The following is a 13,319-nucleotide window of genomic DNA, read 5'->3' on the forward strand; positions in this document are numbered from 1 at the left end:
GTTCGCACGCGAGTTCGCTGAAGTGTCGAATCGGTAACTTTCTCAGCCCATTTGGTGTTGCCACTAAACTTACTTAACTCCCTTAGTGAAACTATTAAACTTTATCAACCCAATCGATGTGTCCACATAATTTACTCAACCAAGTTATTACGACCAAGGAAGCTTCTGAACCCTTCGGCATTGACACAGATTTACTCAAACCAGTGAGTGGCCACTGAACTTTCGTAAGCAATTCAACGAGACAATGAAATTCTAAAGACCAATTCGGTACTGTCATAAAAATTTTTCAACCTATACAGGACAACGACAAAACTTTCTTAACCATACACTACTTGAACTTCTCTGAGCATTCAATGAGACTACTAAACTTCTTTGATTTCGTCAGAGAAAATGAATAGCTCTCTGATGAATTCCAGGGCGAGGTTTTTAACACTTCCTGCTCGAATATTAACCTTTAACAACGCGTCAGTTGAATAACAACTATATTTGTTCCCCACGACTCGAAATGTTTTTGAACTCCTCTTCCTTTCGCGCCGATGATTCATTTCAAGAAGAAGACCCCTCAGCTGAATGTTCTTCATGTATGTAAGAATTATTATAGTAATTTCAAATAAATCTAATAATTATTATAGTTATACTCCAAAATCAACACTTGACTTTTGCACGAGACAGCCCATAAATAAGTCATCGTTTTCTGTGTAATTGTGGCCGTTTTCTTGACAGCTTTCTCGTGGAGTCGTGGGCCGTACAGTGGCGCCCTCAAGCGGTCGACTCCTAAGCCTCGCGTTCTTTTTGTTGTTTCTTGAGCTTAATTTAGGAGGGGATTTATCGCAGGCGATATTGGCGCAAGTTGCGCCGCCGTGGCATAAGTAACGGCGCCGAGACGACGCAGCTCCTGCAAACGCCGGTCGTGCACTCGAAGAAATGAACGAGACTTTGTCCAAACAAAACGCGCTTTCTGACCTTGGGTCATCCTCTGACCCAGTGTAGCCCATTAAAAGAGTATATCATTGCTACCCGCAGAAGAGTGTCACTGTTTGGGCAATACAGACCAAAATATTTTCCAGGCACTAAACGTTCCGATGCTGCTACTTTGTAGACCGTTTTAGCTGCTGCGATGTCGACGTTCGAGCTGCTGCGATGTCGACGTTCGAGCTGCTACTTAGGTTTGAAGCGTATGCTGCTGCTCATTGAGTTGAATGTTTCTAACTGCCAACGTCACGCCAAAACTTTTCGAGTGGTGCACGTCCTGTATCTTTCGGCGGCTTTACCAAGTCTCTGTTGAGTATCAAATGTATGGTTTGTATGTGTATAGTTTCTAGATAATATGGAAACGATGAGCTAGTTTCTTCCTATAGTTATGATCATTTTCACTTTCCAGGTTATAAGACAAAAAATTTTTTATGTTAGTGGGAGAGCGGGAACAGACTAATAGGGAACGTTCCATGGCAAGACTGAGTAATCGAAATAAACTTCGGCGTGACAACGTCGTAGATTGACAATTGGTCGGAATAATAGGGCTATCATGAGTTCATTTGAGAATTAAATTAGCAAATTTCATAGGCTACATCTCAAATAATTATTATTTTATTGGTTAATTTCTTACAAGCTCGAATAATGCATAAGTTGTAGATCAGAAATTGATCTGGAAATCAAGAATGCAAATTATAGGCGTAAATAATTTTGGATTTTGTGTTGACGCTAAAATTAGTCTTAACGATTAGAACAAAACGTGTCTATGAAACAGAGGTATTGAAACGACCAACCAAGAGAAAATATGTAACTTAACACAGAAACTCCAAAAACACCGTTTTTACAAAAGTGCGTATAGCCCACATAACAAAATATCCATTTTCTACCGCACCAATTAACGTGTAATCGATTTGAAAAAAGACTGAGACTTCATAGAAATAATGGGCATTTATGTCTATTCACATGGTAAAGTAATGAATAATTCAGCCATCGGAAATAACGTCAATATGCTTTACCCAGCAACTTAAATGATAAATTTCGTCATTGTAGCGTTTTGACCTCAGTCGTAATAGTTTCCGTGCGCGCGAGTTTCACTTCAACGAGATCACTGTTGGTCCTCAGCAGCAACGAGGACTCTAGTTCCTCACAACTCGTCCCACGCAGCATCACCTCACACTTCGCATCCTCGTTACTACATTCGTCGGATAGGCTAGGTGAAACTTGACCCATAAGAGATTTCATTCTAGACATGCATTCATCATCACCTTCAACCAGCTTCGATTTTACAGCGCCACTCCCATAACCGTCGTCGAATTTCTTGAAGATACCTGAGAACCCTCGTGCTAGCGTATTTTTTGCAGTCGTTGCTGAAATTACGTTTTTGGCTCCAGCAACTCCTGATGGAATACGGACCTCCCTTCCTGCGCGGTTGCCGTTCATGGTTCCCTTACCCAGCGTGGCATCAGTGATAGTAGTCGCTAATTCCATTTCATCATTCGAATTCAAATTCTCGGATTTGAAGCAATGCAACTCAGTGTCTTTTTTTATTGTGTTCAGGACTGATTTATCATAGGAAATGAATTTGGTGCCGTCATTCGAGAAAGTAACAGACTTTCTGGGAACAGTTTTGTTGGAAGTTTCACAATAAATTGGAATATTTCTCACCACAATATTTGTAGGCTCTGTGCCGTCGGGAGACGATCGATCTTCGATTTTATTTCTGGCCTCGCCAGTCGTCGGCGTGGCCTCGCCAGTCGTCAGAGTGGCCTCGCCAGTCATGTTGCCACCGGAGTGGCCTCACTAGTTGCCGCCGGAGTGGCCTCACTAGTTGCCGCCGGAGTGGCCTCACTAGTTGCCGTCGGAGTGGCCTCACTGGTTGCCGTCGGAGTGGCCTCATTTGTTGTCTTCGGAGTGGCCTCACTTGTTGCCGTCGGAGTGGCCTCACTTGTTGCCGTCGGAGTGGCAGCGATTTTCGCCGATGAGGTATCGACTTTCAGCAGAGAAAAGATTTCAGCTTCTGTAAAATCAACACCTGATGTTGCCGATGTTTCATCGGGCGTCTTAACTTTTGCTAAGCAATGGACGCTTGAGGTCATGGAGTCCGCCAGACCAATGTCGTCCTTTATTTTGTCTCCAGCAGCCGAAGATGGCGCAGGTGTTGTACCAGAAGAAATTTCCACAAGATTGTTAACGACGATGTTTTCGCTTGCACAATTTTTGTCATCACTAGTAGCACTGAAAGGTGGAACTGATATTGCTGCATCGCTGGAATTATTTTCGGCGGTTGTCTTCGGATATTGATCGTTTCCACAAGAGTGGAGGCTTTCGGAATCGATTGCAGCTCCAACCAATGAATCGGCTATCACGGGATAAGAATCACTTCTATCGGTAGTTGGGTTCATCAGTGGCTCAGCTTCTTCATTCATGGTGGACTTAGTGTCAGTTGTTGAATTGTTTTCAAAACCTGCCGGCGATGTTCGTCCAGCCGAGCTACCGGTACGGGGAATCTCAGGTGGCACTGCGATGTCAGCTTCTGTATCTCCGGGCGGATCAATTGTTTTCCCGCAGCAGATAAGCAGAAGAAAGAATGCCGCGATGAGGCAGATCCCTCCCCCGATGATCGCCAGCTCCCTCACTTGAACCGCTGCTGCAAACCAAAATTATGACGAGTTAGAAGCTGCTCAATAAATTCATGAAATATTAATTACGTATTAGAATGTCATCACACATTGTGATGGAAGGAAGGCCATTGATGACCTTTAACTACGCGAAGATTTCATGTGTCGTCAACATACGAGGCAAGTGACGGAGAGTGCGATTGAAATTCACATTCTCTTCTTTTCTGCCTCGAATAAACAATGTAACGAACGGGAAGCAACTTAAACAGAACTTGAATGTATTAATGCAATAAAATCTTACCAAAACTACCACAGAGCATTAGGGCAAACATTATGATCATCGAAAGCAGATTTGATTAATTCTGTAGTATTCCTAATTTTCAGAAGATTACATCCACACTAAAAGTCGGGGCTCCTTATGCTGAAATCTTTTGGTAGGAGTGATAAAAATGGGTGAAATTTCCCTACCAAGTACGGAAGTCTATGGATATTTTCAATAACTAAGTTATAAGAAAATGAGCGTTACTGATAAAAACTGACCTAGTGATAAAAACTGACCTAGGTAGTGATAAAAACTGATAAATAACTTACAATATTCATCATCGTCGTCTGTGGAGTTCGAGCTCCCATCCTGTAAAGGCAGAATATTCTAGAAGGAAATAATAGTAAAGAAAAAAAAATATCTATCAAAAAACGATTCAGGTAGCGAAAATAAAGCCCGCCAAGATGATAAAACTTTGCAGCAAAGATTTTTATTTCTCATTCAAATTCACGTTTTTACGGTAATAAAAGATATGTAAAGTTCACCAATAAATTAAAAACTGATTGTTGAAATGGGCAATCCGATTGTTCCATGTTACCTATTTTGAGTTACTGAACTTAAAATAAGAGACTTGACACTCACATCACCAATGATCTCAATCATTTCGTGCGCCATGTCTTCTACAGAATGACCGGTGTCTTCTGTGATAATATCCTGCGAAGGCGAATTCAGTTCTTCTTCACTGGAACGGAGCTTCACGACACTGAGCTTGCTTGGTTGTTGTTCAGCCTTTATTTCATCAACAGGAGGAACATTATCTTGCATTGCTACATGATTTAGTCGACTTTCTGATTTTTTCAGGACTTCCGTACCTGAAAGAATGCCCGTTTCGTCTGCAGCTCTTTTGCTCTTTGCATTCAAAGTGACATCTGTACCCCGCCAGTATTTTGCAGTTTGCGCGGTATTTTCTTCATTTAGATTAGACTTTATAGCTTCTTTTTGCGTGCCATCTGCGGTATTAATTTGTACTTTGCCATCAAATTTGTTGATGACAGAAGGCTTGTGACGATGTACGTTTAAATTTACCATGTCTTCTTGTATAATGGCTTCATTTTCATTTATTTCGCCCTGGGAGTAAGTTTCGGCATCCGACTCAACTCTTGTGTTGGAGCTCGAGAGGTCGAAGTCCCCTGTAGAATGAGTAAAATCAGAAATTGATTCACGAGGACAAGGGTTTTAGTTTTCATTATGCATTGTGAAAGCTTATCAATTTCCTTCTATGCAACAACATAACTTTTTACTCCTGTTTTAAGTGAGGCAACTTAAATTATTTTTATTAAACATCGATCGAAAGACTGCAACTGCTCGCTTACAGTATATATATACTGCCTAAAGCAACGTCTCATTGCATTTAAATGCACCGAGTCGTTCAAGACTTACAAATATTGCAAAAAGAGTAAAAGTTTAAAGTAAAATAATTCAATTTGATGCAAATAATTATTAGAAAAATTTTTCATCAATATTTCTTCGAATTCATTTGGGCAGTGTGGGAAGCCGGACGTTTTTCGAGCATTCATTCATGCTAATTTTATCTAATTCCAATTTCATAATTAGTAAAATTCAATGATGGAGAAATTAGATGTACCTGCTACTGAATTATAACGATGAACAGAAAGCAGCAACAGCAGGCCAAACAGCCGCGCAGCCTGCAGTGCTCTGAACACCATCGCTGAGTCCTTGGTTTTCGGCGGCTATTTCTGATGACCTGCAAATCGACTTCTTTTGACGACCTGAAAGTAGTTTTTTTCAAAGCTTTCAATTGTCTGCGGAGATTCTGAAATATAATCACAAGGTCTAATGAGGACAGTCTCGATTTAACCTCAAGTCCTCAACTACGATTTAACTACGTATTATGGCCTGCAAAGAACAAGATGAAATTCGTACTGCAAAAAATGAAGTTAGTGAACAAATTAGAATTGGTAATTCAGTTCAGGTACAATAGAACAAATTAGTATAATGAATGTTTAGCGAATACAAATTCGTGTTCAAGTTTGAGTTGAAAACGAGCAACGAGTCCTGCAGTCGTGCCTGGAGGCCACGAAATTATACACGCAGCAACACGCAAGTGGAAAACAGTCAACGTCATCAACTTCACATCTCATTCCCCGGTTCAAAAAAACCGCATGTATTTTATTTTCTATACGGCAGACTGGGCTGCAACGCAACAGTGCGATGAGATAGCGACTGACGGAATGCATTCGTTAATTAAATTCGAATTTTGGTCAACAAAACATACGTCATGCAGCAGCTGTTCGAATTAACGAACTCGTTATCTGCTTCGGTATCTTTTAAAATAATCGGCATGACGTGCATGACGCGCCAAACGGTCCACCCGCCCAACATTTGGAGGGAAAAACGATTTTGGCTCAATGGTTTTGCCGCAGTAAAATGAATTAGGTTTCTGATAAAAACTACACCGGGAAGTTCGGTGGGGCGTAGGGGTGGAATTATACAGTTCTGATTAGTATCCGTTCACCGTTCCACACAGTCGCGCAGTGTTACAAGACTGCAAATAGGCGTCTTTCGTCAAGTCTACTCATGTTTCATAGATAATATGCACACCACCAGTAGAAATAAATAAATTATTACAATATGTGAAAACAGTTCTCCCTAGAATTGCACCCATTATTATTACTTGGTGGGCAATGCTATGTCAAGGGAATTAGAAGGGATACAATTTAGGTATCTTACAGAGTGCCTATAGCAAAGCAACAAACCTTTTTTTTAAAAACATTTTATTTGTTAAATAGTGAAAAAGTTTAAGAATAATTTATTTATATGTGAAATAGTGGAAGAAAAGCGGATTAGCTAGTCCAGTTTTAAGTTACAGTTGATGTTCGTGAATACCGATTTACGCAGCCACATAGCCTAGCTAACTCGAACACTACCGGTAGCATAGACAGTTCGCGGGTTGTGAATATTCTAGGTAGTATGCGAGCGTGTCAATGAATGCATTCTGATTAGTCCCAGATAGTTGGCGGTGTTCTTGCCACAACACTCGTTCAGTCAGGGGATGAAACGCGACCTTTACACAAACATTCTTCTGTGCGGGATCGTGTTGATGGATTCATCGTCTCGAGGCATTATTCATAAAAAAAAATTAAAACGACTCTGGACTCTCTTTCGCAATGCATACCCTATATACATAAAGTAATAGCTTACCCTCAGGCACTTAATTAGTTTTTTGTCATATAAAGAAGCAATTTAAGCCGTAGCATGAGATACCATGCCGAGTATATACCACGACTGTACAGTACAGCTAGCTAGGCTAGCTACGGTGAGCCCAAACAAATAAATGCATATTAGACATTTGTTTAATATATATGCATATATTAGAGATATAACATTGACGTGTTCGTCAAGAACTAACAGACAAAATTGCAGATTCATGCAGAGAATTTCCCTCAAAAATTTCATTGGGGATTTGGGAACTGAAAGAAAGTGTGAATAGCCCTACTGATTGAAGTGTTCTAATACTAAATGCTGATTGAAGCCTGATTTTAAACGTTTGCAATGGATTATCTGAGATGACGGTATGTCTTGCATTCATTATAAAGTCTCCTGTTTAACATAAATAACAACAATAGTGAAAAATCTAAATTTATAGTATCTCAAAGATTTCACTCGAACAATTCTGACCGCGCAACAAACTTCTCTGTCAAGAGTCGCGCGTTTCTTGGTCGTCGTCCTAACCAACGGTTTGAGTACAATTTTTATTTGTCGTTCAGTCGTTGTAGCTAGCTAACTACAAGGTAACGATTGCCAAGCAAAACTCACTGGTGTCTAATATTTCCACTTTGCTTGCGTCGGATCATTAAACTACCTAATTACACGTCACTTTCATTCTACACATCTCACTTCATCATTTAGCTAACCTTCACTGCATTAAATATGATTAGGTAGACGGGCATCTGCTGTGCGTGAGCCACGAGGAGCTTTGGAGCGGTGTTGCAGGAACTGCTTTGTCTCTGTGGTAAGGTTGACGGTTTCAGAAATGCGGATTTCAAATGGTTTTATCTCAATGATGTCATATGAGCGAAGATTATCATAGAGGTAATCTATAAGTCTGAATTTTACGTGACCTCTTTACCTTACACTGCTATCTCGTTCATCGGGTAACATTTGTGAATAATTCACGAGTAAATATTATTATTGATTTTAAAATTGATTCATTGGTTCCACAACTCAATCGACAATTCTACGGACGCGCCAGCGGACTCGCCTGCGGACTCGCGCAACTGGGCCACTCATAATTCCTTAAATACTTAACGGATCTGTATGAATTTCGGAATATGAGTAATAATTATCGATACGCTGCCGCAGGAATTATTACAGATTTTACATAAATTATTTTTTATTTAAAACCAATAAACGTATTTTTACGCAACTGGGCCACTCATAATTCCTTCAATACTTAACGGATCTGCATGAATTTTGGAATGTGAGTATTAATTATTGATACTCTGCCGCAGGAATTATTAAAGATTTTTACATGAATTATTTTTTAATTAAAACCAATAAACGTATTTTTTAAGCAACTGGGCCACTCATAATTCCTTCAACACTTAATGGATCTGTATGAATTTTGGAATGTGAGTATTAATTATCGATACGCTACCGCAGGAATTATTACAGATTTTTACATGACTTATTATTAGGTTAGGTTAGGTTATGTTAGGTTTCATGTAGAAATCTAATAAGAATTAGTCCATAGAATTGTCGATTGAGTCACTATCAGATTGAGTCACTGAATTCGTTCTGATATTAGTCCATTCAATAGTCGAACTGATGATGGAGCTGGACTCCGAAACGTTTTCAATATCGATATGGTGAATTTTCTTGGCGTTTTCTTTGCTTTTAAATTCCTTATTCCAAAATTCATACAGATGCGTTAAGTATTTAAGGAAATATGAGTGGCCCAGTTGCGCGAGTCCGTAGGCGAGTCCGTAGAATTGTCGATCGAGTGGTTCCACAGCGTACTTTTAAATAATACCCTACCCTCGAGATTTATTTTTATTATTTAAATTCGATTCGTTCATAAAGTTCTATTCCAATCAATTTTAATTATCTCGCTACGCTTTCTCCTCCTCATATCCCTACGTTAACCTGGATCATGACTTTCTTCTCATAAGTATTCCTCAACCCATTTATCTTTCGAAATTTTGACTCCTTCAATTTTGCCCGCTTTCATCATCGTGCCATTTTTTCCATTCCTCGTTCCTCTCTCCTGTCATCCCGCAACGGACTCATCTTTCTGTTCGCAGGTTTATTCATTCTTCCTATCAATCATTCCTCTCTACTCATTCCAATCTCGTTCCCTTACACTATCCCCAGTCCTAAATCCTACTCCTTCCGTCCGTAACTCCTCACCTATTTGTCTTTCTCCTTTCCATTCCTCTCACCCTACTCCGCCATCCCCATATCCCCTCCCCTTCTCCGGAGCCTCAATCCATCCGTTATTTTTCAGCGCCTCTCAAGAAAGTCCCCGGCAAAAATCGTCCCCTTTGATCCTCATTTTTACCGCCTACAAAATGGTGACTAAATCTAATTGCATGTGTCTTTCAGGCCGCCTGCAAAATGTCTTCAAGAGCCTGTGTTTTTCCTCGGCTTCGCTCATACAAACTTCACAAACTCTGTGCCATTATTACGTATCCATTTTTCATCAATACAATTATTATGAGTCCCTCAATCACGATCCTATAATTACACGTGTTTGACGCCTTTTTTGACATAGATGATAATCAATGCTGAATTGATAGTAATCTCCAATTCTTCTGTACAGAATATCATGCTGCTGTTGAGTATTTTTTTTACATGGATGTATGGGTTAGAAATATTCATTCTTCCTTATATGCTTCCTTGCCGATCTTCAACTGAATACATGTTGGTTGTTATCGCTATTAGTTCATTTCCAGCTCAGTTATTTCATTTGAAATGTTATCAATATTAAGTTAAAGTATAGATACTCGATATATTTCAATAGTGCAAACGATAACGAATTTTATAAAATGTTTCAGAGGAAGAGTAATTGTGGCATGAATACCTTTACAAATTAGTTGGGTCTGCTTATACGTGTAATAAGCGGAGTGGTTTTATGTTTATAATTCCTGTGAACCTATTCAAGTTTTCGTAAAATATGACGCGCGTTTATTTTTTACAACACTTCTCTTTAACTTGAGTTCTTGCTGTTTATGTCTGCTACAAATCTTACAATCGATATTAAACACACTTCTACCTGTCCAATCGATCTGAAATTATTCACAGTGGGGTAAAGTCGGAGACAATGCTTACACCAAGTGACAGAATAAATAATTTTACAAATTTAAAATATTGTTTAATATTAAAGAAAAATTTAGAAAATAAATTTCTTTAATATATGAAAATAAAATAAGAAATTCATTGTACAAGCGTAACATAGGAGTCTCCGGCCACTTTAGAAGTGTTGTCTTTAGAAGTAATTTTTAAATACATATTATTATTACGATATCATTCACTTCAGCATTTGTTAAATTAAACATAATAAAAAGACACGATAATTTTTTGATAATGGCAGAGAAATGCATTTATTTGTATCCAAGCTACTTCCCTCACCCACTAATTCTCGCAAGAAAAACTGGCCCGAATTGAAGTCTAATAATGGAACCCCCGTGGGCTCGCCGTACATTCTTCTTAAAATCTCGTTTTGTAATTAGCCTCGCAAGGATGCGAGGGAAGAAGGCCCTTCTTTTTTTTGCTATTTCAGACGAGGGAGGTCGAAGTGCTTTGCATTCCTTGCACAGTTTTACGAGAGAGAGTTTTGCGTAGATTCTCGGTAGGAGCTTTAGATTTTTTATCTCATTTGAATAATTCAACTGAAGCGGTACTGAATTGCATAAATTTCGCATGTTCGTGCAAATGAGAAGGCGCTGTCAGTTTTATAGGAGTCTTGCGAATCGTTTGTTGTTATTAAGGATTTTTACAGTCAACTTCCTGGTCATTTTACTATTGAGTTGTAATTGCACTTAATTACGTTTTTCAATTGACGACCAGAAAACCCTGCCTAAAATTTAGTTTTGCAATTTTTGTCTTAAAAGTAACCGAGTTTTGAAGCATCTAAATTCATGAATCGTACGTCCCTTCGCTCACTTGAGATTCCCAAAATAAAAAATGAAGCTTTTACTGTTCTTAATACATATTTCGTGCGCACAGACATTTGATACGCTTTTCAAGGCTCAAATTACATTTCGAGGGCCTGACGCGAGTGAGTGCGAGAGTAGCTCTTCCCTCACTGTTTCTATGAAGAAAAATTTGTCTGATCTATGTATTCTTTTCGTGTGAACTCCATGACCCTCCAGGCTTGATGTTACATTCCAGATAAGCACAATTTTTCTTTAAAATTATTCAATAAGCCACACGCGCAGTTCTTCACAATTAAGAAAGGATTTACTCGACACAAACTTAATAGTTTCTTGGCAAGAAATGTGAGAATGGAGACCTAAGGAAATGGTAACAGTTTGCCAGGCAACCATTATCCGAGTATTTTTTATGCTGATTGTGTGTAATTTGTTAGTTTTGCTTCACTTAACGACGCGGTAGTAAATTGTCAGCCGTAATTTACAGAATTTCGTGTAAAAAGTTTCTATTCGCAGACAACGATTTTTTCTGCTATCACGAGCAAGCAAGCAATTTCGATCAAAGGATTTTTATTTTCAATCACAAGTTGCTAGTATTGACACAATCTTAATGTTTAGAAAGCCTCCGCCGCTAATACGTGTCAACTTAATACTAAACTTTATTTCAATGGAAGAATTTCTGTAGAATTCAGTGAAGGTTCAAAGGAAGGCCTCTATAAGCTGCAATTTATTCTAGGAGTTTGTTCGACGGAGTCCATCAACGATCTCAAAAGCATTCGGTTGTCTACAGATAAGAATGTCCGCCTCCTGCCCTCCAAGTCTCGATCATTCGAACTGCAGAACAAATTCGGCGACCTTAGAAGCAATTCATTTGCCTGTAGAATCGCTCGTCCAATCAGAGCTGCCGTTTCAAAGAACTCTTTTCCTGCCGATCAAAGTTTTCTTCGCGTAAATTTTGCTTCTTCCCTCCTTCAGGCCAAGTCAGGGAGTTTTTGCGAAAAAGTTTTTCGTCGAAGTTTTTGATTCATTGAGTCAGAAGCTCCGGTGTATGCGACCTGATGCCACCACTCTGCTCCTCGCTCCCAACAGCTGCTGCTTCTCGGCCGTCTCTACAAGAGAGCCACCTTTCCACAAAACTCCTTCAGACCATCAAAGTGAAGGAAACTCTTGCCCAATCTTTCCTAAAATCTTTACCAAATTGATGAAACGCCCAACTCTGCTGTCGCTGTTGCCTTACGTTCACTTCGCGCCTCTTAAAACATCTTGTGCTGGGCCGAGTTTTACATTCCCATCTTCATCGACTAGGTCTTCAGGCGTTTGCTTTTAGTCTCTTTAAAGAGCAACACATTATTTAACTTATAGGGTAGTATTCATATTAAATATAACAGGAATAAATAATTGAAACACACACTGAATAGACAAGTTGTCCATGAACGCTGCAAGAAACTATAGAGAAAGGTTTCTTCTGGCCGACATGTTTGAGTGACTTCACCGCCAAAACTCTTCTCTAGATGAAGATTTTATCTTGTATTTAAAAGCACGTGCACGTGAAAATTAAAAGACAGCCTACGGCGTCTTGCCTTCTCATACATACATGAAGTGCTTCCTCATATATTGATGAATAAAATAGGCGCGACAAGAGTCGCTTCTGAAATTCGAAGAGATTTTGTGTTGCGCATTGGAAAGCAATGATCGTAATTTCTACGATGACCGCGAAGTTCGTGGAAAATTGATGAAATTCGAAGAGATTTTGTGTTGCGCATAGGAAAGCAAAGATCGTAATTTCTACGATGACCGCGAAGTTCGTGGAAAATTGATTGGATTAGTAGGAATTCTATAACGATTGGTGTATAATTCACGTGACCATAGAGTCCCAATAATTTTTGTGGTACCTGGCGCGCTATCAGCAGCACAATTATTGAACCCTCAAACAATTATTGAACAATTAGTACGTTAGATTTCAGGTATAGATGTACTGAGTGTTTTGCAGTGTAACAGCAACAATAGCTATGATTTCAGTAATTATAATTTTATTTGCGCGAATAATAGTAATGATATATTTGGACCATATTGTAAACAATTCATTACCTCTACGTCCAAAATAGCGTCAGCACTACGTGTAAACATGAAATCTTATATTTTCTGGCTAGCAAATGCCAAAATAAACAGAATTTTTTAGGTATAGTAATTTTTTAAATAAATGGAGTCTAAGTTATTTAAATAATTTATCTAACACAAATACCTCATCAAATAAGAACAAACATTTCGACAAAGCATCTAAGTCGTTATATATGA

General features: G+C 39.0%; 1 protein-coding gene across 1 annotated transcript; it reads right to left on the reverse strand.

The window, feature by feature from the left end:
* Positions 1-2,747: 2,747 nt before the first annotated feature.
* LOC108681727 lies at positions 2,748-5,784 on the reverse strand. The gene is made up of 4 exons (XM_018170794.2): positions 5,498-5,784; positions 4,495-5,042; positions 4,182-4,221; positions 2,748-3,619 (listed from the first exon to the last, which is right to left on the reverse strand). The coding sequence occupies exons 1-4, from the start codon at positions 5,577-5,579 to the stop codon at positions 2,748-2,750; spliced, it is 1,542 nt and encodes a 513-aa protein (XP_018026283.1). The 5' UTR covers positions 5,580-5,784.
* Positions 5,785-13,319: the final 7,535 nt, after the last annotated feature.

This window comes from Hyalella azteca, unplaced genomic scaffold (genome assembly GCF_000764305.2).
Source record: "Hyalella azteca isolate HAZT.00-mixed unplaced genomic scaffold, Hazt_2.0.2 contig13444, whole genome shotgun sequence".
Classification (NCBI taxonomy): Eukaryota; Metazoa; Arthropoda; class Malacostraca; order Amphipoda; family Hyalellidae; genus Hyalella; species Hyalella azteca.